At 51.3% G+C, this 24,692-nt stretch overlaps 1 protein-coding gene across 3 annotated transcripts in view; it reads left to right on the top strand.

The window, feature by feature from the left end:
* The window catches only part of Wnt7a (Wnt family member 7A), a 45,874-nt gene that overhangs the window by 9,735 nt on the left and 11,447 nt on the right, over positions 1-24,692 (top strand). For 2 of the 3 annotated variants that reach the window (NM_001100473.1, XM_039106916.2), the window contains exon 3: positions 6,335-6,606. The exons of the other annotated variant lie outside the window; for it this stretch is intronic. In NM_001100473.1, coding sequence (NP_001093943.1) covers positions 6,335-6,606 — 272 coding nt within the window. The remainder of the gene's footprint in view (positions 1-6,334; positions 6,607-24,692) is intronic. 3 annotated transcript variants of the gene reach the window in all.

Below are 24,692 nucleotides of genomic sequence, written 5' to 3'. Positions count from 1 at the left end.
CTCACACTTGCACACTTGCACACTCACACACATACACACATACATACACACACATACACACACACTCACACACACACACACACACACAAACACTCACACATGTACATTCACGCAATTACTTTCACACAGTCATTCATTCAACCTGGAGATTTCATAGGTCAATAATCTAGGTTCCCACAACCTCATGGGGAGAGAAAGAAAACTTGTCAGTAGAAAATGCAGGTGGATAAAGTGCTGACCACAAATGGAGGGGAGCACAACAGGAGTGGGGACATTACAGCCACGTCACGGCAGATACCAGGCTAACCAACAGTGCCTCTGCTTTGAGGCACTTACTGATTCCTGCCAGGTGTGTATCAGGCTCCTAACAACCTTTTTAGAAAGACCGTTCATAATTCCTAGTACAGAGTGAAAAGGTAACTTTCCAGGACCTTGCAATGATGGAGAGCAGAGCCAGGCTGTGACCCCGGGTTACCCAGACTCTGGGTCCTACTTTGAAACAACCTGGATACATTTATGGTGCCTCATAGAGTGGCAGAAAGGATATTTTTAAATGTAGGGAAGAGTAATAATGAATGGATGGTGCCCACTAGGGGACAGTTAGCAGTGCTGTGGCCCGACCCTGTAGGAAGAGGAACCCACAGATAGAGTCTCCTTCCCTGGATTGGGGATTGGAACAGCAGGTTAGAGTGGGGTGAATGGTACATCCTTTCCCCATTTCTGTCTCCTGTCTCTTCACCTGACTGCCCCTGCCCCCACATGATTCCTAACCCTAAAATCTCTTGGCTACACAGAGGCTCTCCTAACTACCATGTGGCAGAACACTGGGCTGCGAACAGCTACTGCACCAGTCTGGCGAGAGCAACCTTTTTCCATCTGTCTGTTTTCCCAATCTCTGAACATTTCTGCTGGTGTCACTCTAGACCGCTCATTCTCTGACCCAATGGCTTTAAATAGCAGAAGAGAAAAAAAAAATCTACAGTGCACTCTGTGGTTTCCAGTGAGATACCGTAAATACACCCAGATAATATTCCGGTGCAAACCACGGGCAGCAATCGCAAAGGGCGGAGGATGGAATCTTTGGGGCCAGTGTGGACAGGGTTCATTTCCTCTGTCCCCATGGGACTGCTATGGAGCCGAACAGAGAGGGCGTTAACCAGGCTCTGACTTCACCTCAGCACCTCAGCACGAACACTTACCCCTGCCCCCATCCCCTTGCTGATGTTCTCCTCCCTCAGGAGACTGACTGGTCTTCGGGGCAGCCTGGCAGTGGTCCCCTGGGTTCTAAGTTTGCGGATGGGAATGTTGAGGTTCAGGGACTCCGAGTGCAGGCTCAGAGCCTGCACTCGGAGTCACCCAGCTAAGTGAGGAGTAGTGGGAGTGGTCGGCAAGTGCCCTGTCACCCAGACTGAGCTGAAGACACTTGGGGTTGGTTCCCCAGGTTTCTGTGTAGAAATCCCTGATATGTGGCCAGGAAGACTTGCAGGTAAGGTGGAGGAAAGGGAGGGGATTCCTCACTAGAGGCCTGGGGGGTTGGTTCTAGTCTAGTCTCTGGAGTCACGGGTGACCTCAGACAGGCCTTCCTTCTGTCTGTGGCTCTGGGAATCACCCTCTTTGACTCCACGATAGTCAAAATATCGTGGGATAGAGATAGCCCAAGACAGTATCCTGATACTCAGCAGGATTCCCTGTGTTATCTACTCAGTCTCCCTTCTTGTCATCCCTGGCTTACCTGGCCCACACCAGTCAGGGGCATGGTCTGGGTGCCCCTGTCCAGGAAACTCTTCTTCTCAAAGAGCCTTCAAACTCTGACACCCCCAGTTACCATCAATGAGGGGTTTGTTTCCTTGGAGTCCTCAGCTAACAGAGTGATGTAATCTGCTTTCTGTCTCCATGCAAAAGCAGAACCACACCTGAATCCCACACCTTAGTCCATCCAGCCTGCAGCACAATGCCTAGCACACAGTAGGTGCTCAGGAAATGTTCACTGAGGGCAGGGGCATGGGCACGTCATGCTTGGCTGAGGTGACAGAAGTCAAGATTTGGATGGAGACATTCTTCTGCCCCTGGTACTTCAGGGCAGACTCCTTAGCACCGTAGGGGCTAGCTCTGAGCACCATAGGGGTTAGCTCTGAGCACCGTAGGAGCTAGCTCTCAGCACTGTAGGGACCAGCTTCAGTGGAGCCGGCATTCACTCACCAAATGTGTGGAAGATCTGCTGGAGAGGTGGGCTGTGAATTGGTGGGCTGGAATAAGAGCTGTGAGCTACAGGAGAGTGGGTCGTACCCTGGAGCCCGGCTGTCAGGGCTTGTGTCTGGGCCTCATGATCTGCCTTTTGTGAAGGGGTGACAAAGGCCAGTCTGCCTCTCAGAGGTCAGTTGCCTCGGTTTGTTACTCTTGGTCGGCAAGGTGTTCAGACACAGGCTCGCCAGCAGCCCATTTCTGAAGACTCGGCCCTCTCCGGGTGAATGAGGGGCCCTCAGGCCCTGTCCACCATTGTTGCAGGATCTGAAGGAACCTCTCAGAAATTCTTTGCAGATGTTTTGCGAGTAAAATGAGATACACTCAGTAAGTGTCCCAGTGAGGGATTCTCCAGGCTGTGCTGGGAAGAATGTGGGCCATCAGGATTTGGGAATAGCTCAGGTCATAAATAGGGACACCCCATGACCTCTCGATTTGCCTCTGGCTTTACCTGTGCTTGTGACATTGGCACCTTTCTGTGAGCCTCACTTCTCCACCCCCAATCCAAGGAAGGTAGTCTCAGAGTGCTGGGTGGCTTCTTAAGCTTCCTAAGAATGGGACTTGGGGATCTAGGACCCTTCCCTGCTGGTTCTGCCATTACCCTATTTCCTTCCCAGGGTGCCAGGGTCTGCCCTTATTGACAAGAATTAACTGATAACTGGATATCATATCTTGGCAGAGATAATGCATTCTGGGAAGAGCTGATGCCTTCCTCTCTAACTATGACTTTCACACACAGTGGCAAGGCAGGTGGCAAGGCAAGGCTAAGGGACAATGCTATCCAACAAAGGCTTTGATTCCCAGCTCTAGCTCTAGTCTATCTAGGTAGGAGACCTTCATTACCAGTAAATTTGGGTATTGTCTTACATTGGAGGCTGTTGCAAAATATAGCACAGAGACCCAGGTGTGAGCCTGGCACCTAGTAGGTGCACAACAAATGTTCCTCCTTGTCTGCCTTTGTCCCTCCGAGTCAGCAGAGCCCAGGGGTGACTGTGCTGGCTCCCTGGTTGTGGTAGACAGGATAGGATAAGAGGCACATAGCCTGCTCACCATAGCCTCAACCCCTGCCTGGTCAGACATTCACGATCCTCAGTCTTTTCATCTGTAAAGTGGGGTGCTGTCACTAATTCAGTGTTTTACCTGCATATATATACGTGTGTGTGTGCGTGTGTGTGTGTGTATGTGTGTGTGCGTGCGTGCGTGTGTGCGTGTGTGTGTGTGTGTGTGTGTGTGTGTGTGTGTGTGTGTAGCATGTGCATGCTTGACGCCTGTGGAAAGTCATCGGGTCCCCTGGAACTAGAGTTACATGTGCTCATGAGTGCTGGGAACTGAACCTCGGTCCTCTGCAAGAGCAACAAGCTCTCTTAACTCCTTAGCCACCTCTCCAGCCGAGGGGCTGTTCTTGCACGAGCTGTGAGTGAGCAGTATCCTGTACACCCAGAGGCTGCTGCTCCTGTTGTAGCCCATCTCCATTCCTTCTTCCCCAGGCAGACATTTATGACAGAGTGCTACACTGATGGAAGTTATATTATCTAGGGACAGTGGGGATGAGTGACCTGAGACAGATGGAGTGAGAAAGGCAATGGGAACCTAAGGTGGGAGTGGGAGAGGCACCTTCCTAACAGCCTGTGATTGCACCAGTTACGAATCTGGTGTTACTCTTGGCCCTTTATGGAGATGTGTGCTATGAGCTAGATGATGCCTACTTCTCACCCCCTGCTTGGGTTAGAGGTATTTACAGAGAAAGGACTGAGGAAGGCGCAGCAAGGCTAAGTGATTTTCTTGAGGTCACACAGCCTCTGGCAGGTTTGAAGGAACCCTTGGATCTGTCTCATTCTGTCAACAGCAGCTCTTCAACATCCCGGAGGGCTGAGCATGGGTACACAGCACCTGTGCTGCGAGCATCTGTGCTACACAAGGGTAGCTGTCCCTCCTTGCTTCTCAGAGCAGGAGTGCTAAGTGTCCACTTGTCAGGGAGGTAGACACCACGCATGGCCAGGATCAGACTCCATGATGGTCATGTACACCTTTAACTAGAAGCATGGCTACTGTTCCCTCACCTCAGGGAATCACCAGCAACAACTGACTACCGCTCACCACCTACATCACTGGCTCAGGAGACCCCAGAGAAATAGAGATGCTCACATGCTGGGTGGCAGGCAGTCACACAGCTACCACAGGAAGCACAGGGCTCACAGGGGGACTGAGGGCCTGGGGCTCCTGGTCTCCCCTCAGTTTGCATATTGGTCTGCTTAAGGGAACACAGCTCCTTCCACCTGCTGAGGTCTGGCAGCAATGACATCCCCCGTTCTGAAGTGATTTAATCCCAGAACAGCTTTTATTCATAGGAGGTAGCCAGGGGCAGGTGTGAAGCTCTCCTCTGGGTGCCCTGAATGAGCCAGACCTCTACTGGCTTCATCAAATGTAGACAAGAGAATGAAGAGCTGCCCTTCCCCTTCAGTTCTGTGAGGACCAGCTAATGCTGTCCCCTTAAATGCTGTAATGGCTGTCTGGCATGCTTTCTCCTGCTTTAACATGGGTAACTATTTTCTCTTCCTCACAGCCTCATTGGAAAGCAGGTGTTGTTATAACCCCTTTAGTAGTGGAAGAGTTTGGCACAGAGACACAGCTACCTCACCTGGGGTCACGTCACACAGCTGGAAAACAATGGAACAGTCACTTCTGATCACCCCTTGCTCCAAAACCCGTGAGGGTTTGACATTGATGCCAGTGCCTTTCCTAGAGTTTTGTTTCTTGTGTGTTTGGTGTTCTGGAGTGAGCTGGTACCCAGGTTGGGGGGCTTTCTCTTTGCCTCTACGGTTGTGGGGAACTTAGCAGGTACTTTAAGTCTTCTGCAAGCCACAGAGTTGAGCTGCAGTTTTGAAGAAGGGCAGGGGCTCCACTCTGACGACCCCAGTTGTTAAGCTAGGCTCTGAGCTAAGCATTCTTATGGGATTCACGTTCCCTCTTGGGTAGGCACTGACATCCCAGGCTAACAGATGGAAAGACCAGGTCTTGGAGAACAGAGACTATCCCACAGTAGTCAGTAAGTGGCAGAAATGAAACCAGACATAAGCCTGTCTTGATAGGAAGGCCGTGGGTGGGCTTCTTCAAAGGCAGAGCAATACTGGCTCTGTCCAGCCAAGAGGTCACCAGAGCAGCAATGGTTGGAGGCAGGATGGGTGGTGGGTGAAGCAGGTTGGAGGGAGCCCCAGGTGGAGGCCAAGGTCTAGGTTACTTGCAAGTTTGTCACCGCTTCCTCAGTTTCTCCAGCAGCCCCTTGCCGACTCTGCTCCAGCTCCCAGAACACATCCTGCTGAGGCGTGCTCCCCTATCTGTGCACCTGCTCCAGCTCCAGCTTCTTCCTCAGCGCCCCAGGCTGTAAGAGCCCAGTACTCTTTCAGGGATCGCCATGGGCAAGCTGTGCTCTCCTTCACCCTACAGTGCACCCGTGTCTCTTGAGCCTAGTTGGCAGAGAGGAGACTGAGGCCCAGAGAGTAGCAACATGATACGTGTGCCCACTCAGCATTTTTATTGACTACATCCTGATACTCTGACCTCTCTACCCCTCACAGTGGAAAATGCCACTTGCTGAGCACTGGCTAGAGCTTTGAAGACAAACTCTTAATGCTACTCGTCACTGCCACAGCTGAGGGGACTGAGGCACAGGGAAGGCGTGGTCACCGGTCTAGACACAGAGGCAGGGATCAACGGCCCCAGCTTCCGCCTTCAGCCTGAATACTCCACAGGTGTTCTGTAAATGTTGTTTTCTGTGATCTGAACACATACAAGTGACATGATCCTGGCAAGCTTGCTGGGAGAGGCAATGGGTGGAAATGGGATAGAAGCTCCTTACCCCCAAGTCCAGCTTTCCCGAGGGTCCGGGATTGCAGGAGAGTGAGTGTGTACTTGATTGGGGTCCAGGCATTGTCACCACCCTAAGGAGCTCTCTGCACAGTCAGCGTCATACTTCTGCTTGAGTTTTGGAAAGCCACTGCCCTGTTCTCAGCTTCTCACCTTCTCCCTAGCTGCTCCTATTGGAGGGTCTCCCAGATCAGCTCTTACAAAGCTCTCTCCATTCTTCTGCCCCCAGGGAGTCGGGAGGCCGCCTTCACCTATGCAATTATTGCTGCGGGTGTGGCCCATGCCATCACCGCTGCCTGCACCCAAGGCAACCTGAGTGACTGTGGCTGCGACAAGGAGAAGCAAGGCCAGTACCACCGGGACGAGGGCTGGAAGTGGGGTGGCTGCTCTGCCGACATCCGCTACGGCATCGGCTTCGCCAAGGTCTTCGTGGATGCCCGAGAGATCAAGCAGAATGCCCGAACCCTCATGAACTTACACAATAACGAGGCAGGCCGGAAGGTAGGCTGCAGGGAGGACACTGCAGTGAGGTCCTTGGTGACAGGGGTGGGGTCTGGGAAAGCCCAGCTCTGCACTTAGTTTCCTTCTGCTCCACCCTGGTGCCAGGGGTGTACAATATGAAGCTTATGGACTAAATACTAAATAGTCACAAAACCAAAATGGGTGCTCCAGAGTGGCTACCCGTTTCCTGTCTTCTCAACCAAGATCTATGTCTGTCTTAGAAGAGTAGGGCAGGGTTTCTTCTGTTTCCAACAGCCTGGCTGGGCAGAGAAGGGATCTGGGTGGCCCATTCCATGAGGAGAAGCTTACAGGACTGAGGTTCAGAAAATAAAACCAAGGAGCCACGACATGGGGACAGAGGGGAGCAGATCGGGCCAGACGTAAGGACCACCATGACTGTCGAAATGCACAAAGGGACCAATGCAGTGCTGGGAACCCCATTCCAGACGTATCCACACATCAGCAGCCTGACCTCATGGAGAGACACCTAGGCCAATGTCACCTGGGTGGGCAGTGCCCCCGGTTGAGGCCTAGGGCTGGGCCAGATCCCAGAAGGCCTATGAAGCATTAAAAGTGGAGGGAGTTTATGCTTTGCTCTATGAAGTATCAGTGAGTGTGGATAGGGAGTTCACAGGGTGTGGTGAAGTGGGGATCAGGGAGCAGGGCAGCCAGACCTTAGGTATAAGTCTCTGGTTTTCTACCATCGCTTCCTCTTTAGAAATGCTCTTAAAATTGGAGAAGCAAAGAACAAAGACAGTTTCCAGAAGGGCTCAGATGCGGGAGTCTGCTGTTTGGCTTAGTGACAGTGACGGTGTCTTGTTCCGGAGGAGCAGGTCACACTGGGCTACACATCTTCTGGCCTGGGTGTTTCAGCTCATAGAATTCCCATGCGTTGGTGTCACTTGAACTCTCCTTTATAGGTGAGGAAACTGAGGCACAGGCAGGAAGTCATATGTTAAAGATCCCTTATCACTGGGGCCAGTGTCTGGGCACAGCGTTCATATTCTCTACACAGATGTGTACATGGTTGCAGTGACTGAGAGGGTGGCATGGTCATCTGAGCTCAACCTGGCTCTGTCATTCATTCCTGTACTCTCAGGGCTGAGGTGAGAAGGAAAAACTGCCCACCTAGGACCTGACCCACCATCCTCAGTGCTCAGCCAGGGTAGGTGTGAGTCCGTGTTGCAGACATGTGCAGCACCCAGAGGAAGCCATTTAGAAGTGTGACTGGGGGCTTACATACTGTGAGAGCATAGACAGGCTTGTATTCAGAAGGGTGAGAGGGACTACCCCTTTCTAGTGTTCCTCCCCCATCATAGGCCTCTGAGAAGCCTTGGTGAGTAAAAGAGACCTTGTCTGCCCCAGAGCGATATCCAGGTAAATTTGGTGGCCTCAGACCACCTGTCCAGATGGGTCACCCCTCAGGCATCTCAGCTGTTCCCTCTTTTTCACTGTCCCAGGAGACATCGGCGGTCACAAGCGCTACCCCATCTCCGAAGGTCTCACTCTTTGGAGGCTGGCACAAGGTAGCAACTTCCCTCCTTCATCTCCAGTTTCCTTACCACAGATTTCCTGCTCAGCCTATAGTGAGGTAGAGTGTGAGGCTAGCCCATGGATCAAAGTGACGCTGGCTAGCAGCTCTGGTAAGAGAGCTTCATAAACTGCACAGTTGGTTCTAGGCACAAGGCTGTGGCTGCTGCTCAGTCATGTGGGACTGTGGGCACTGCATGGTCACAGGAAATCCTCAGTGAGCTTCTTGGAAGAGGTAGGCCCAAAGAGAGCTGAGTTTGGCTGAGAAGAGGAAAGAGGTGAAGGCCCAGAAGGGTGAGATCTATGCCCGTGTATACACAGTCTATACACATAGACTACATAGTGTATTCTAGTTGGTCTGTGGGTTCCTGGAGGATCCCCAAATTGACAGGATGTCTTGAAGTGGCTTCTCCGTGTCCAAGTCTCAGGCATGATACCCTTGCTCAGAGAGACTTCCTTCTTGTTCCCTCCTCATCTCTACAGGATGCAGCTGTGTTCTATGAAGTTCTCACTCAGGATAGCCTGGGGAGCCCATTACAGCTGCACCCCAGACCCTAGATGGCATGTTGCACATAGAACATTGACCAGGGCCTATGACAGCTAGGTGGATTCTTTGGCTCTGGAACAGAGAGGGTAGAGGTCACAGAAATGGAGACAGCAAGGTCCAGGCAGACATTGGGTATGGATGGAGTACAGGCTGGGTCTGCTTGAGGTGGGGAACACAGAAGGGGAGATTTTCCACACTTGCTGGTGAGGACCTGTCTTAGTCACTGTTCTATTGCTGTGAAGAGACCACAACCAAGGCAAACTGTTATGAAAGAAAGTATTTAATTGAGGCTGGATTACATTTTCAGAGGTGTAGTTCATTATCCTGATGATGCTGGAGCACTAGCTGAGAGCTACACTGTGATCTGTAGGTGGGGGGGGGGAGAGAGAGAGAGAGAGAGAGAGGAAGAAGGAGGAGGAAGAAGAGGAGGAGGAGGAGGAGGAAGAAGAGGAGGAAGAGGAGAGAGAAAAAACAGAGAGAGAGAGACAGAGACAGAGACAGAGACAGAGACAGAGAGACAGACTGAGCCTGAGCCTGGCATGGGCTTTTGAAACCTCAAAGCCCACCCCCAATGACTCCAACAAGGCCACACCTCCTAATCCTTCTAATCCTTTCAAATAGTGCTACTTTCTGATGACTAAGCATTCAAATACGTGAGCCTGTGAGGGCAACTCTCATTCAAGTCACCACAGGACCCTTGGGTGCAGTTCCTCTAGAGACCATTTACTATCATGAGTGTGAGGGTTAGTGGGGACCCTGTCCTAGGTCTGGATCCCAGGAAATGCTACTAATTATAAAGCAAACCCCTTCTCAGGACACACCAGGCTGCGCTGGACTCTGCATGGTGGTGGGGAAAGGCCTATAGCAGTTGGGCAGAGATGGGTAGTGAGGCTTGGGAAGGAACATGGTCCTGTTGATTACTCACTGCTTCACAGAGATAAGACTCAACCCGACCATAGGCTCTGGGGCTTGTGAGCAGTCAGTGTGAGAGAAAGGCCACATATGCCTTCTGCAGGCCTCTGAGGAGCCATAGCTACAGGGGTACCCTGTGCCCTGTGTACCCTACAAAGGGAAAGGACCAGTGTGATGCTTCTGCCATCAGCAGACTCCAGAACCAAGCTATGGTGGCCAGGGCATGGCGGCCAATGTGCTTCAGCAGCTACCATGGTTGGGGTAGTCACAAAAAGGCAGGCGAGAGACTGTAGATGCCTTTGGGGAAGATGACTGGCAACTGGCGCCTCTCCTGTTGCTTTCTGGGGAGGGAGGACATTATTTCTAGACTGATGTCACCAGCCAGTCCACTCAGGTCGGTCGAATACTGAGCTCACTCGTTCTGGTTGGTTGTTCGAGTCACGGGACACTGGAGGGAAAGAGACGTCTGGAGCACGGTCCTAAAATCCTCACAGTAGCCTCTGTGTCTTCAAACGATCTCTTTCCTGTCCCTTAGGTGGCAGGTAGAGAACTAACTACTCCACGGTCCGTGTCCTCGAGGTACTCAAGTTAGTATGAGGGCCAGACTTTTGACATTGTAGGAGAAGTGTGGCTCCGACACAGAAGCAGTGTAGTTTCCTACAAGAGATGGCAGAGAGAAGAACGGGATCTTTAGCCAGGCCTTGATGGATAAGCAGAAGCACCCCAGGAAGAAGGCAGTCAGCATAAGCAGGCCTGGGACTCAGTGGTGTAACATTCAGAACACCCTGCACTCAACACCAAGCATTGAAAAGAGGGGGGAGGAGGTAGTTAAATCCTTAAAGAGCAGCAGGGGCTCCTTGCTCTGAGGATGGTAACAGGCAGTGAGGTTGCTGAGGAAGCAGGAGTCAAATACAGGCCTTATGTGCCAGGAGTGGCCAGAAGTAGCTTAATGGGGTGAGCTTTGGGTGGGTCCCTCTCCCTCCCTGGCACAGAGTGGAGTGGAGTGAAGGATCTTAGAGGTGGCAGATGCTGACACCCAGGAGTGTGGGAAGTCTGATAATCAGCCTTTGGGTTAAGTTTGGGGGTGTGCCCCTCACTGGGTTAAGCAGAGGAGACAGGTCTTAGAGAGCACAGCAGCTTGCTCCTGGATGTACGAGGTGGTGATGGATAGGGTTCTGGTACCTTGGCCAGGTGGACCAGGAACCACAGAGGGAGCCAACAGCAGGAACTGCTAAGGACACTAGGCCTCTGGGGGTTGCACGGAAGGAGGGGTAAAACAGAGGGCAGGAGGGTTCTGGGGGGAGAGGAGGGACTGGCAGGGAGGTGTCCAGAACAGGGACAACCTGGGACCCCACCGGACTGCACAGGAAACATTCCCTGGTCCTCATGTGAAGGTGGGTTCTGCTATCTCTTGGCTTGGTGACAGTATTTCCCAGTCCTCAGGACAACACTGTACCTTCCCACTGGCTGTGGAGGCCTTGCTGTACCTGCAGGGTGAAGTGTGCTGGGTACTCTGGAGGGTCCTAGGGAAGGGTGTGCTGTCAGCAGCCCCTGTCTACAGTGAGGAGGAGAGCAGACCGGACAGGCAGCCTGAGGACAGGGCCCCCCACTGGGACAGGCTAGCCCTGCTGGAATGTGACTAGCTTCAGGGAGGTGAGCTAAGGGGGATGGAATTCCACCTGAGCATGGAGTCACCTCTTGCTCACAAGGGGTGTTGGTCTTGTCCCTTCCTGCCCTGCCCTGTCTGGTCTGGGTGCTCCTGGGGGCTGGCTTTCTATTCTGGGCACAGTGGCAGGGCAGCCAGCGTATGGGGGACAGCAGGGACCCAGCCCCAGGCAGTGAGGGCGAGGCCCAGATAAGACTTGCTCCACTTAGTGGCTGCTCAAGCCACTTACATGCTTGACTAGAGAGTGGACAGTGTGGCATGTCAAGGGCCCCCAAGAGGCCAGGCCCCACCTTCCCAGAAGCCAGACAGCAGTCTTCAGGCTACTGTGCTTGCAAGTCCTGCCCCACATTTAAGGTGGATGAAGGAAAAAACTTGCATCCCGGGCTCAAGGGACCAGGAGGGATTTGCGTTTCAGAAACTTTTCCAGGTCTGACATACTGGGCAGGAGAAGACACAGAGCTCCCAGAGACCTTGCTTCCTTCCCCAGCACCCCCTCACTAGCCACAGTCCTGAACTCCTCGGACAACCGTCTCGCCACACCCCCAGGGGGTGGGGGGATTTGCACACGCTGTCCATTAGGGTGGAGTTTAGCCTTTGCTCAGAAAGACCTCTCTCCCCAGTGTCCACCTAACCTCGGTATACCGTGCTGCTCTTATTTTCCCACCCTTTGAACTTACTCCCTTTGCACAGCCCTTTGAGTCTTTATTGTCTTTTAGCTCCCGCTACAAGGCCAGCACCACGAGGGTCTGGAGAGCTAAATCCCCTATGCCTAGAATGATGCCTGGCACACAGTAGGGTTCAAGGAAGATTTGTAAAGAGCATAAGTGAATGGCAAGTGTCTAAGCTTTCCTGGAAGTGTCTTGGGAGTAGGATGCCAGATGTAATTTGAGATTCTCAGTTGAATTTGGCTTCGGGATAAGTAGGAAATCAATTTATTTTATTTATTTTCCCAAATGTTTTATGGGACACCCACTTAAACATCTTTGTTTAACATCAAATTTAACCGTTTCATGCATTCTGAATCAAGCTCACGCTATGCTAACTGTGGACTCACATGCAGTTGAAAGAACACAGGCTCTGGGGACCTGTAGTCCAGCTCCCTCAGAGTGACAGCCTGTAGAACTGTGGGACGCTGTCACCCCAGGACATGGGCACGGATGCTACAGAGATACAGAACACGAGGACCTCATGACACCCTCCCTTTCTCGGGGCTTCCAGTCACCACACACCACTAATCCACTCCCTGTGTTTATAACGGTGTCCTGTAAGAAGGTTGCATAAACCGAGTGGCGGAGTGTGCAGCCAATAGAACCCCTTCTTGCTCCATGTAATCTCCTAGACTCATTCAAGTTGCCGTGTGCGACAACAGCTCTTTCCTCTCAGCAGCCACACGACAGTCCACAGCTCAGAGGCCGCACATTTGGTTTAGCTGTCCCCCTGCTGAAGGACAACCGGGTTGTTGGCAGGCTTGGGCCATCGTAAATAAAGCTGCTGTGAATGTGTGTGTACAGATTTTTCTATAGATGGAAATGTCTAGTTCTCCATGCTAAATGCCGGGAGTGCCAGCACACTGCTGATGAGGGACAGCTTTTTGATAAAGGCCTGAGGCATCCCATGGAGGCGAAGTCAGCCTCACATCACTACGTGGCAACCGCTGAGACCACTGGGCTCCAAAGGCTGCTTTGGCTAACGGTTTTGAGGGTCTAGCCCACAGCCGGGCTGGTCCTGTGGCTTTGGTTCTGTAGCAGCTCATTACTACAGGGTGATGGGGCAAAGCTGCACACTTCGTGTCTGGACGGTGACAGACAGGGATGGGGTGAGCGTGCCCCCATCTTTCCTCTTTGATGGCACCTTCGGTGACTTGAAATCCCCTTACAGCCTCAGCCCCTCAAGATTCCACTCTCTTGGGAACAAGCCTTTACTACATGAGCCTTCTGTAGACATCCCAGGTTGAACTACAGCACTGGTGTCACCCTCTTCCATTCCCATAAGCAATCTGCGTGTGACCGGCTTCTCCATCCACTCCCGCTGATAACACAGGTTCTTATTTCTACCGTTGTGATGAGAGTGTGCCCTATCTCACAGGGTTCTAACCACATCTCTAGAGGCTGATAAGGTGAGCCTCTCTCCTTGTGTGTCTCTGTGTGCCCTAGTGGGTAGAGTGGAATCATGTCTGTCCACCCTCTGGCTCACCTTTTAAACTGGTTACTTTTTTTTCTTTACTGTTGGGTTTGTACTTTTTTTTTTCCTTTTTCTTTTTTTTCGGAGCTGGGGACCGAACCCAGGGCCTTGCGCTTCCTAGGCAAGCGCTCTACCTGTACTTTTTTTTTTTTTTTATTTGTCTATTCAGATGCTTTTGCCAGGTGTATGAGTTTCGGGTCTTTCTCCAGCCTACATTTTGTCTTTTGTCCTCATCAGGGCTTCACAGAACAAAGGTGGGCCTGTGGTTGCTGCTACTGTGGTCTCACTGTAGCTCAGCTGGCCTTGAACTTGTGGGAGAAAGTGCTGAGAACCCTTTGCTACCCTGTGTCCCTGAGTGCTTTCTTTCTAAAAGCTTTGCATTTAAATTCCTGGTGTGGTGTCATATGCCTGTAAGCCAGGTCTCTGAGAGCTGAGGCAGGGAGAGTATTGAGTTTGAGGTCACCCTGATGTATGCAGCAAAGCCCTGACTCGAAAAAAGAATTAAACCTTTAAGCCCATGGTATGTTTTATAACTAAAAAGGTTGTTTCAAGCCTACAAGTTGTTGTTTTAATAATTAATAAGTTTTAATCTATTTTAAAACAACTCATCTAAGGCTTCCACTTCAATCAAGCTTATGTCTGTGATTAAGCAGCTATAGGTCCATTAATGCTGTGAAAAATCACATCTGTGCACAGGCTCCATCACACTTGTCCAGAGGCCCTACCCATCACACCTGTGCACGAGACATTCCCACACCTGTGCTAGAGCCTCCACCCCACACCTGTACCAGAGCCTCATTCCCACACCTGTGCTAGAGCCTCCACACTACACCTGTACCAGGGCCTCCATCCCCACACCTGTGCTAGAGCCTTCACCCACACCTGTACCAGAGCCTACATTCCCACACCTGTACCAGAGCCTCATCCCCACACCTGTGCTAGAGCCTCCACACTACACCTGTACCAGGGCCTCCATCCCCACACCTGTGCTAGAGCCTCCACCCTACACCTGTACCAGGGCCTCCACCCCCACACCTGTACCGGAGCCTCCATCCCCACACCTGTGTTAAAGCCTCCACCCTACACCTGTACCAGGGCCTCCACCCCCACATCTGTACCAGGGCCTCCACCCCCACACCTGTGCTAGAGCCCCCACTCCCACACTTGTACCAGGGCCTCCATCCCCACACCTGTACCAGAGCTTCCACCTCCCACATCTATACCAGTACCTCCACCACCACACCTGTACTAGGGCCTCTATCCCCACACCTGTGCCAGAGCCTCCATCCCCACACCTGTGCTAGAGCCTCCACCCTACACCTGTACCAGAGCCTCTCCCACATCTATGGTAGAACTTCCATCAAATTCCCTAATGTCAGCAACTTGGAAGCCTCAGCCTCAGCTCTAACATCCCAACCAAAGCCTTCAGTCACCCCACTGAAGCTACAAGTCACTTCCTATCACAGCCCAATGACATAATTTTCTTCTCTACTTCCACAAGCTTGACCATTCTGAGTACTTCACATAGGCTAGATTGAAGTGCTTTCCTTCCATGTCTCTTTTGAACTGACTCATGTCTTATGGATTCTCATGCTGTAGATGTAACTTGTATGCCATCATCCATATTTCAAACTGATCCTCATGGTGGCTCAGTTTGGCTCCTCTTCCCAGCCCTAGTGCCCAGACAAGGAGTGCAGCCTCTGGGTTGGGCCAGGAGAAGGAACTAGGCCTATTCTGGTTTTAGAGACTCTTCTTCTGAGGGCCCATGGGGAGAAGCAGGGCAGCATTGGCCCCCAGGCCCAGCTTAGACCCCATCTGGTCTGTAGTAGAGCAAGCTGTGTGAGAGACTGGGAGGCTGTGATCATGATGAAGATGAGAGTTAGAAAGAGAACGAGGCTGCTGATACTGAGCGAGCTGAGGACAGGTCAGCAGGGGACTGGCCATCAGGGTGGAGGGCGCTCATGGTAGTGTTTTTCCCTTTATCCAATGACATAGCTGGGGCTCTGCCCAGCTGGCTCCTGTCACTGATGCCATGGTGATAACCATGACCAGCATCCAGGGAAAGACGGATAAGATAAAAAGGAGTGGTAAGCAGTGACAGGACAGGGCAGCTCTTCCTGGAGAGACTGGCAGTGCCTGTGGGTCCCCAGTCGTCACATTGCTTTGGGCTGCCAAGACCACCTCCACTTAATCCCATGCAGACATGATAGCCCAGGCTTAGCCCAGAGAATGGCTGGACACCATGACCTGGAAGGAACTTGGGCCATTCATCCAGGAAGAAGTTGGCTTTAGTGAACTGTTGCTATCTCTCAGGCTCTCAGGTTCACTTAAGTGAAGTCACAAGGTCATGGTCAGCGGAGTTGAAACAGGTGGATACAAGGTTCTCTGTTGGGGGACACAGGCAAGCTTAATATGGCTCCAAAAGTACAATCCTGGTTTAATCCCCACAACTGCTAGCCTTCTGCCTTGTCACAGGTCTGCCTTACCCACTTTACGCATGGGAAAATGGAGGTGAAGAGGGGTAATATAGCCCAAGACTGCACAGCTTGCAGAACTCAAGCCGGACCCAGACTCATCAGTGTCTGGGGCTGTCCTCGCTCAATCCTGTCACACCATGAGTGATTCCACAATATTATCCAAAAGTTCTGGAACCTTCTGAAGTGTCTTAGAAGCCTTTCGATCCTCAGCCCCCAAGACCCCACTCTCTAATCACCTGGAGATTGAGGGTCATTCAGGTGCTGTGTCCTGTCTTGCTCTGTTCATGGGGCCCTGGATGTGGTCTGCTGCCTAAAAGAGGACACCTGGCGGGGGCAGAGGAAATAACTGTTTTAGGATGCATTGTCCCTTGAAGCAGTGTTCTGTTGCTTCACGGCTCAGGGTTTGTGCTGGACAGAGGGTAGGCTGGGAGCCATGAACCCTCACCTGCAGTGTCCTTCTTCTCCTAGGTAAGCATGAGTTTCAACTTAGCCTCTGCCAGAGCCCTGCCTGGCATACTCTTGATGTCGTGGGGTGGCACAATGCAGGGCTAGCGTGGGCTGCAGGGTTGGGAGTGCTGGTCTCGTTCCTGTCCACTGTGTGCGCTGTGGTGCACTCATCTGGACCTGGTCTTGCTGCTTTTGGCCAGGGTACCCTTAAGGCTCTCACTTCTAGTCTCTGCGCCGTCTCTTTCCATCCATCAACCTGGGGGCTCGTCTCATAGAGTGACACTAGCAAAATGATCAAATGGACTGAAAGTGTTTACAGTCAGACGGTTAAATAGTCTTCGTAAGTCACGTGTGACGGTTTGAACAGACTGCAATTAAGTATGTTGAAAATTCAGTTCTTTGGCCCAGGTTTCCAGTGTGTGGTGGCTGCATGTGGCTCATGGTTAGCATATGACTTCTCTGGTACAGGAGGTCACCTAGACAGCTGGTGGCCATGGGGCATTCAGGACTTATCATTATTAGAGAAACTTGGGAAGGCCTTGGTAGCAGGCCACCTTCCTGGCCTCCAGGACCAGCCATGTGATTTCCACCAGAAAGAATCCCCCATGTGGCTAGTCCTGGCAGGAGCTTACTGGAAAGTAACCAGGGGAGGGGAGGGGCAGCATGGTGAGGCTCAATTATGCCACAGTGAGACCAAGTCAAAATGTGCTCAATGGGTACACAATCGCTTTCTTTGTCCTCAGGAGGGGGACTCGAACTCAGGGTTTTATCAAATAAGAAAAGGGGACCATTCAGCAGAAGAGGATTTGAGAGAGCTAAGAGGCATAGCATGGTTGAGGGTGGGGTGGGGGGGTGGTACGTAGAACAGGCTGCTAGGAGCCCAGCTGCCACCTCTCCTGATCCTGGACACTTATGTCCTTTACAGTGTCATAGTATCACTGAAGAGGACTTTCTGCCTAGCTGAGGGAGGCTCACCTGAACCAAGAGAGATAGCTTAGGGAGTGTCTGCCATGCTGAGGGAAGGAAAGCTTCACCTGCTTCCCATGGGATGATATGTCACCTGCCTACTTCATGTGTAGGGAAGATCCAGGTAGCAGATGGAGGAGGGGGGCTACTCCTGCTACCAGAGCTTCCAGGGCAGTGTGGCCTGGGCATTAACTGAACAATGCCAACCTCAGCTGCTCACTGCATGGTACCATATGTCTCTCTCAAGACTGGAAATACCACATGTGTGCTTGTCCCAACCCACATGTACCTCACAGCTACTCTCTCATCGCCAAGAGAGGGCCTATTGTTATCCTGCCACAGGAGGAAACTGAAGTATTCAATGACTGAGTAGCAAGCTTGAGGTAGCCCGGTCACCAACTTTGGCGGCCACTTTCTGTCCATCTCCCATATACCTGTTTTTCAGCCCTCAACTGTGTATGCTTATATGGTGTTTAGGTAGGGTTGGTATGTTGCAGTTGCAATGACTAACAAGTTGCACACACCTTATTCCTGCAAGATTCCTTCACTGTTTACAACACCATTTCCTGGCCTAGCTTTGCAGCTCCATGTGGGTGAACAGTGTCACTGGGCCCTGTTGTAAGCAGGCGCGGCCACTGAGGCTCTGGTGGGGCTCTGTGCCCACCAGAGGGTTGTGGCGCTGCAGGGAGCTGTTCTTCTCTGGGCAGGTGGGGTTGCTGGCCACACCCTGCTCTAATTCTCGAGAATTCCAGTTGGGCCTTTGTTCTGAGCTGGTGGTAGAAAATAGCCTGGGTGTGGGAAGAGCTTCCTCCCAGCCCTGATAATGCTGCTTGTTTGCTGTATGATCTTGACATACAGCCTATCTCTGAGGCTCACTGTCCTCCCCCCACACACCCCCAGGGGCAAAGGCACCAATAATAGACTTCTTAGACCCACAGTGCAAGCTCGATGCCTGCAAAGTCCTGGATGACCAGTTTTCCACTGTGTAATATCTGGATCTCTGAGCTGTTTAGGTGGGGGTGAAGATGAATCAGGGTCTTACTCTGTGGCCCTGGCTGATGTGGAACTCAGATCCAGCAGCCTCCATCTCCAAGTGTGGAATCACAGGCCTCATGCACTACTAGACTAGACTCTATGTTCTGCTCCTAAGGGTCTTGCGAGTTCTGAGATCCTCTTTCTTTGAAAGCCCTTGAGATTTGTAACTTCTGAACATCCAAGCTAGCGGATGACACTGTGGATTTCCTGGAATGGGTCTCTAGGTCAGTCAGTCATCTCAGAGCAGTATCTCAGTAGAGAGCCCCGCTCTTGTCCTCTCCTGATACCCCTGTTCACATACATCCTATGTTCCAGGACCTGCAAACTTGCCCACAAAGCCCCGTCTACACCCAGACCTTCTGTCTAGGACCCTCCCTGCTGCATCCAGCCTCTGCCTTCCTCCTGGCTACAGGCTGACTGAACATCCCATCTCGATTCATCTCCCTGCATCATCTTTAGGATGCATCCATGCTACCCTGGGACAGAGCCTTGGCCTTACCTCTGGCTATACACTTCCTCTCATGCCCACAGCAGGGACTTCATCTACTGCCTACTACAGCTACCCAGGATTCACCTGGCCAAATCCTGAGTTCAGATGTTCTGCAAGCAGAATCTGCCCTTGCCTGGTGTTCCAGCTCATTCACATTTTTTCCTGGCTGCAGTATGGCAGTCCCCGGCTTGGGGCTGTACTCTTTCCAAATGTGACTTGTATCCTCCCTCCTGTGTCTACAACTTCACACTGGTTCCCTTCTATCGTAGCGTAGATGGTGAAACCTTCAAAATAGCCATCAAGACTTGCCATGATCTCGGTCCTCCTCGGTTCCTACCCACCTCCCACTCCCCCTCTGCCAATTCCCTCCCTCCTCTGTTGCTCTCCCCTCTGCTCTCAAACATGCTGGGTATTGGGTATTTCTCCACCTCAGGCCTTTGAACTTGCCAGTTTCTCTGTTGCATCAGGGAGAGCCTGCTGCACCCCGCCCCCCAAACTCACCCCACACACCTCCTCAAGTCTCCACTCAGATATCACCTAAGGAGGGTTTTCCTGACCTCCCTGCTGGAAGCTGCTCCCATCTGCCTCCCTACTTCCTGCTCCCGCCCATGTTTTGTTTTCCCACATAGCGCTTTGACCACCTGACATAATATTGGGAATTTGCCAGAGATCCCAACATGACGGGGAAAAGTCAGAACACTTGCTGTGGAAGGCCTTTTGCAGGAGAGCTCGAGTGCAAAGCTTCCTTCCCAACACACTCAAGAGTCTGTGCCCTCCATACCTTGTCCTAGTGTGCCAGTGAGAAGGGTTTGTTACAGCACAGCACTCCTCTCAGGGTAGGCATTATCCCAAATTCTCTGTCCATGTTGTTTCACACAGTGCTCATAAGAACCCAGGAGGTGACCATTCTCACCGTCTTCTTTTATAAACACAGAAAGTGAGGTGCAGGTTTAGTGACTTGCTCAAGATCCCACGGCCAAGAAATCAAGAGCCTGTGCCTAGGAATCACACAGCCAGAGCCTATGTCCACTATACGCACTTCTTGCTGGACCTGCCCACTCCATTTACTAAATATGTGTCTACTTACGTTAAATATAAATTTTGGAGGTGAACATAAAAAATAGATGACTAAATGATGCTCTTCATCAAGGAGTTCACGGACCAGTAAGAAATACTGAACGAGTCAAGATAGAGACAGGAGAATGTTCCCATTCAGTAAACATGTGCTGACACCTGAACTGTGTCAGCTCTGGACTCCAGAGATGAAGCATGGCTGCCGGTTTTGAGGGCTGCTCACTGTGACAATATAGGGGGGAGGTGAGTTATTGCATAGAGAGCAACTGACAGCAAACACTAAATCTGACACAGGAACGTAGGGCGTTGTGGGAACCCGGAAGAGGAGGCCTCTGCTCGGAGATTGGTTGACATCAACTGAAGATGGCTGAGTGGTAGTGTAGCTGCCTAGGGGTGTAGGTAGATGGTTGTGCAGGTGACGGGAAGGATGGAGAGATAGGTATGTGGGTGGTGGAGGTGGGTGGATAGAAGAATGGTTGGATAGATAATGAGGGTGTGGATAGAAAGGTAGGTGAAGGGAGAGATATAGGGATATTTTACTATTCGATAGAATTTGGAAGGATGGATGGATATGTGGATGGATGGATGGATGGATGGATGGATGGATGGATGGATAAAAATGTGAATGAATGGGTGGGAAAGTTGGTGGATGGATGAATAAGTATGAGGATGAATGAACAGATGTGTAGGCATGCAGCATGTATATATAAATAATAAAACATGGGCAAATAAGATTTGAAAGGATGGCTGGATGCATGGATGGGTAGATGGATGGAGAGTCGTTTGGAAGGATGGTTAGTTGACTGAATGAATGAGTAAAAAGCTGAGCTCATTGCTAGGAAGTTGGACACTTTCCCAGTGAGATCACCCGACCAGCTGAAAAAAAGGGATGCAAATCCACACATTCATTCACGCAACAAATACCAGTAAGTACCTATTTGTGTGTCCGGTACTGTGTTAGGCTCTGGGATTAGGTGTAGCACTTGCCTTTATAGAGCTGGCATTCCAGGGGGAAGTCAGACAACAAATAGTCAGATGGAGAGAGACGAGAGACCCATTGTCAGAGAGAAATGAATGCTAGGACAGAAAAAGCAGAGAGAAAGAGAGAGAGAGAGAGAGAGAGAGAGAGAGAGAGAGAGAGAGAGAGAGAGAGAGGTTACAGATGCTGCCATTGGGGGTAGGTGGAAGAGACCTTTCTGAGAGGGTGAGGTGTGAGCAGGTGAGTCAGAGCATTCAACAGCCCAGAGGCAAGTATGGCCCCACCAAGGGAACAGTGAGGAAAGAGGTGACAAGGTCCCAGTAGGAGTGTTGGGAACAGGGGTGCACTGGGGGACGAGTGTGAGGGGTCTGCCTCTCATAGGCACACCTGGGGGATGAGTAGTGCCTCTTAGGCCTGAAGGCTTTCAGGGGCAGTTGTGTCTGGCAGTCCCGGAAGCCAGCAAAGACCACTGAATCTGGGCTGGTTTGCCTAGAGAGGCCCCCCTCGCTGCTCCCCTGGAAAGGTTCCCAGTTGGGAGGCCAGCAGCATTTTAATTACAGCTCCCAGTTCTCAATGGTTTGCAGCCCAACCGTGAAACAGGCCCTGGGCAACATGTGGCACTCTGGTGATTTATTCCCTCACCATGTCTATATTTAGTGGCCCTGGGTGCTGTTGGCCAAGTTTTCAGAGAACCAGAAAAAGTGGAACTGGGGGTGGGGGTTAAGTCTGGGGTTTTAAGTGCATCGATCCATTTTTCAGTTGTCCTCCAGGATAAGATTCCCCCGCCTACCCGAAGTTACTGGTATCCAGTGACATGGGGCACAACTGTCCAGTGCCTTGATTCTCTTCTCTCTGAGACTATGCATGCTTTCTGCCAAATGGTGGCCCTGGAGGCGACCACAGACCAAGTGTTTCTGTCTGAGGTTGTAATACCCCAGCCTCATCAACCCAAAGCCTAGGACCCTGCAGGACCTCTCAGACATCACTTGCCCATAAAACACCTGGGGGGTGGAAATGCCCTCTGACTCCATGACAGTTCTGGGCAGGGCCTCAGGCTCTATATCTCCAGCAGCCTCCCCAGGTCTCCTTCCTGCAGTTGAGTGCTATGGCTGGAATATGTGTCCCAAAATCTCAGGTGCTGGAAACTTAATCCCCAAACCAAATGGAGATCTGGAGGTATGGCCTTTGGAAGGTGATTAGGGATAGATAAAGTCTTGAGGACAGCCCTCAGGGTGACAACAGTGGCTTTATAAGAAGAGGAGACACCTGAGCTCCCCATACATCCTCTGCCATGTTGTGACAAGGCAAAAGGTCCTTCTAGATCTGAGTGCCATGCATCTAGGATTTCAGCCTTCAGAGCTAAGCTGGAAAATTCTATTTTCTTTAGAAGCTTCCTACTTTCTGATATTTTGTTATTGCCACGGAACACAGGCTGGAACAATGGCTTTGGGACTACACCTGGGTAGCAAGGATCTTGACCTCTGCTATCCAATAGAAATCTATTATAAGCCACATGGCCAACATGTTCTAGTGACCACATCAAAAGGCCTGCAGATATAGGTCAAGGATAGAGAACATTTGTCTAGCATGCGTAAAGTCCTGGCACTGAAGGAAAACAAAAAGATTCTCCTAAATGGAATAATGTATTTTATTTAATCTAATATATTATCACCATTCAACATCGAGGTCTTATGTGCTGGTTTTCCATAATGTAGTGTTTATGTTCATAGCATATTTCACTTCAGAACATCATATTGCTTCGAGGATGCCCACTCTACTCCTATAAACTCCGAATCTGACTTAGGACTGATGAGGCAGATGGAGCTTCACTCTCTGGGTCCCTGATGCCGCTGTAAAATTCTGCTGAGGACAATCCTGGAGAAGCAAGGAGGCCATACTAGGTCCCTACATCCTCTTCCTCGGCCCTGACAGGCCAGCAGGTCTGTTCACCACCTCATTTAGCTCACATAACCCAGAGACAGCTTCTCTTAGCAGTTTCTGATTTTGTGGTTAAAGAACCAGCCAGGTTCAGAGAGGCTAAGCTTCCTCAGAGTGACCCTGTCAGGAGGGGACAGACCTGGGACTTAAATCAAAAATGTTGAAAGCTCTTTCTCCTCTGCATTAAGAGTCTAAGACTTTTAGCATGACACCATTTCAAGGGAACTTGCAGGCCCATTCACTTCTGTAGATCTGTGGGGGTGACCTGGACCCTGAAGCCAGGGAGCCCCTGGAGTGGCAGAGAAGGTGCAGTAGCTTTGGCTGGCAGGGCTAGGACAGCCCAAGTCCTTGGGAGCCCTGGACCCTGGCTCCTGAAGCAGATCCTAAAGCTTAAAGCAACACCAAGAGTCCAGTGTCCCCTCAGCCATGCCCACCATCTGTGTCTGAGTTGGGGGAAGCTCATTGTATTCAACTAGAAACTTCCACGGGATCAAGACCAGGCACTCAATCAGAAGAGCCTGAGTTCCATCCAATAGAAATCTAATATAATCTCCAGCTAGTAAGGGGTATCCAGAAGAGATGCCCAGCCTGTATGTCCCAGCTACTGGAGGGTAGCCATTCCTAATTCATCTCCCAGGAGAAGATGTCTCATGGACAACCGAAGACTCTGCACAGGCAAACTAGCAAGTGCTCTAAAAACAACCTATGGCAGGGGCATGCAAGCTAGCATGGTGTGAGAGACCCTGACAGAGGACAGTGCTAAAAGCAGAGGACCCGGGGGAAAGCTGCCTCAGCAAGTCAGTGGCAGATGTAGGGGTCTTTGGTGGGAATAAACATGGCTTCCCAAGAATGCCTGATACCAAACTGTTTACTGAAGGTGTTTGGCAGAACTGAGAGGAAGCAGGCATCCTGGACACCAGAGAGTAGGATGAGGATGTTTTCTTAAGAGGTGGCCACTCTGCCTCTTATGACGGTCCCATATCCCTTCTGCAGGGAAGCCCAGCTATGCCCAGATGTGTATTGGCTTCTAGGAGGGGGTTTGGCCCAGTACACAACCTCCTAGCAAGACCATCCAAAGTACTATGAGGTCTCCACATTCTTCCTTTCCTATCCTGGCCATTGCTAAAGCACACCCAACTTCTCTCCTCTATCTCCCTGATCCTTTGGTCTTTGCAACCTCTGGGCTTCTGCCCAGTTATTTCTGCTACTAGTGATGCCTTGGCCTTGCTTCTTTGCAAGATTTAAAACTCAGAAATCCCTTTTTCCAGGAAGCCTCACAGGCACACCATTTGCTTGGTGCATACAGAATGCAAAGGCTTTTGTGCGGGGCCAGGTCTAAGGAAGAAAGATTCACTGGCTGGCTTGTCTCCCCCACTATACAGAGTCTCCCGAGAATAGAGACCTTGCTTTACCAGGCTCACATCACCAGCACCTGACACAGGACTTAGCAGAGAGAGGCTCTCAAATGGCGATGGAAGGGCAGACTAGGGCTCTCTCCTCTGCACATGTATTAAAAGCACCTGAAGAGCTTTGAATGCTCTCACACACCTTTCCAGAGCTGAGACCAAATCAGAACTTCTGAGAACCTGGGTCAGACTTCTGGAAATCCAGCCCCATTGACTCTGCAGGGCTGGAAAACCCAACCTGGAAGGAGAAGCAGGTGCCAGCCGTACGCCAGGCCAGAGCCATACTTTCACACCCATTGCTTCAGCAGCTATGCTCAGAGCTGCAGGCCCCACAGGGTTTCTGCAGCAGTTTTACCGAGCCATCCATGTGTCACACAATCACCCAATGTCAGTGGTTCCTAACAGGTTCATAGAGATACACACCCACCACCAAAACAA

Source organism: Rattus norvegicus, chromosome 4 (assembly GCF_036323735.1).
Source record: "Rattus norvegicus strain BN/NHsdMcwi chromosome 4, GRCr8, whole genome shotgun sequence".
In the NCBI taxonomy this organism is placed as follows: Eukaryota; Metazoa; Chordata; class Mammalia; order Rodentia; family Muridae; genus Rattus; species Rattus norvegicus.
Note: the sequence above shows the minus strand (reverse complement) of the source record. Positions and strands in the feature narration are given on the sequence as shown.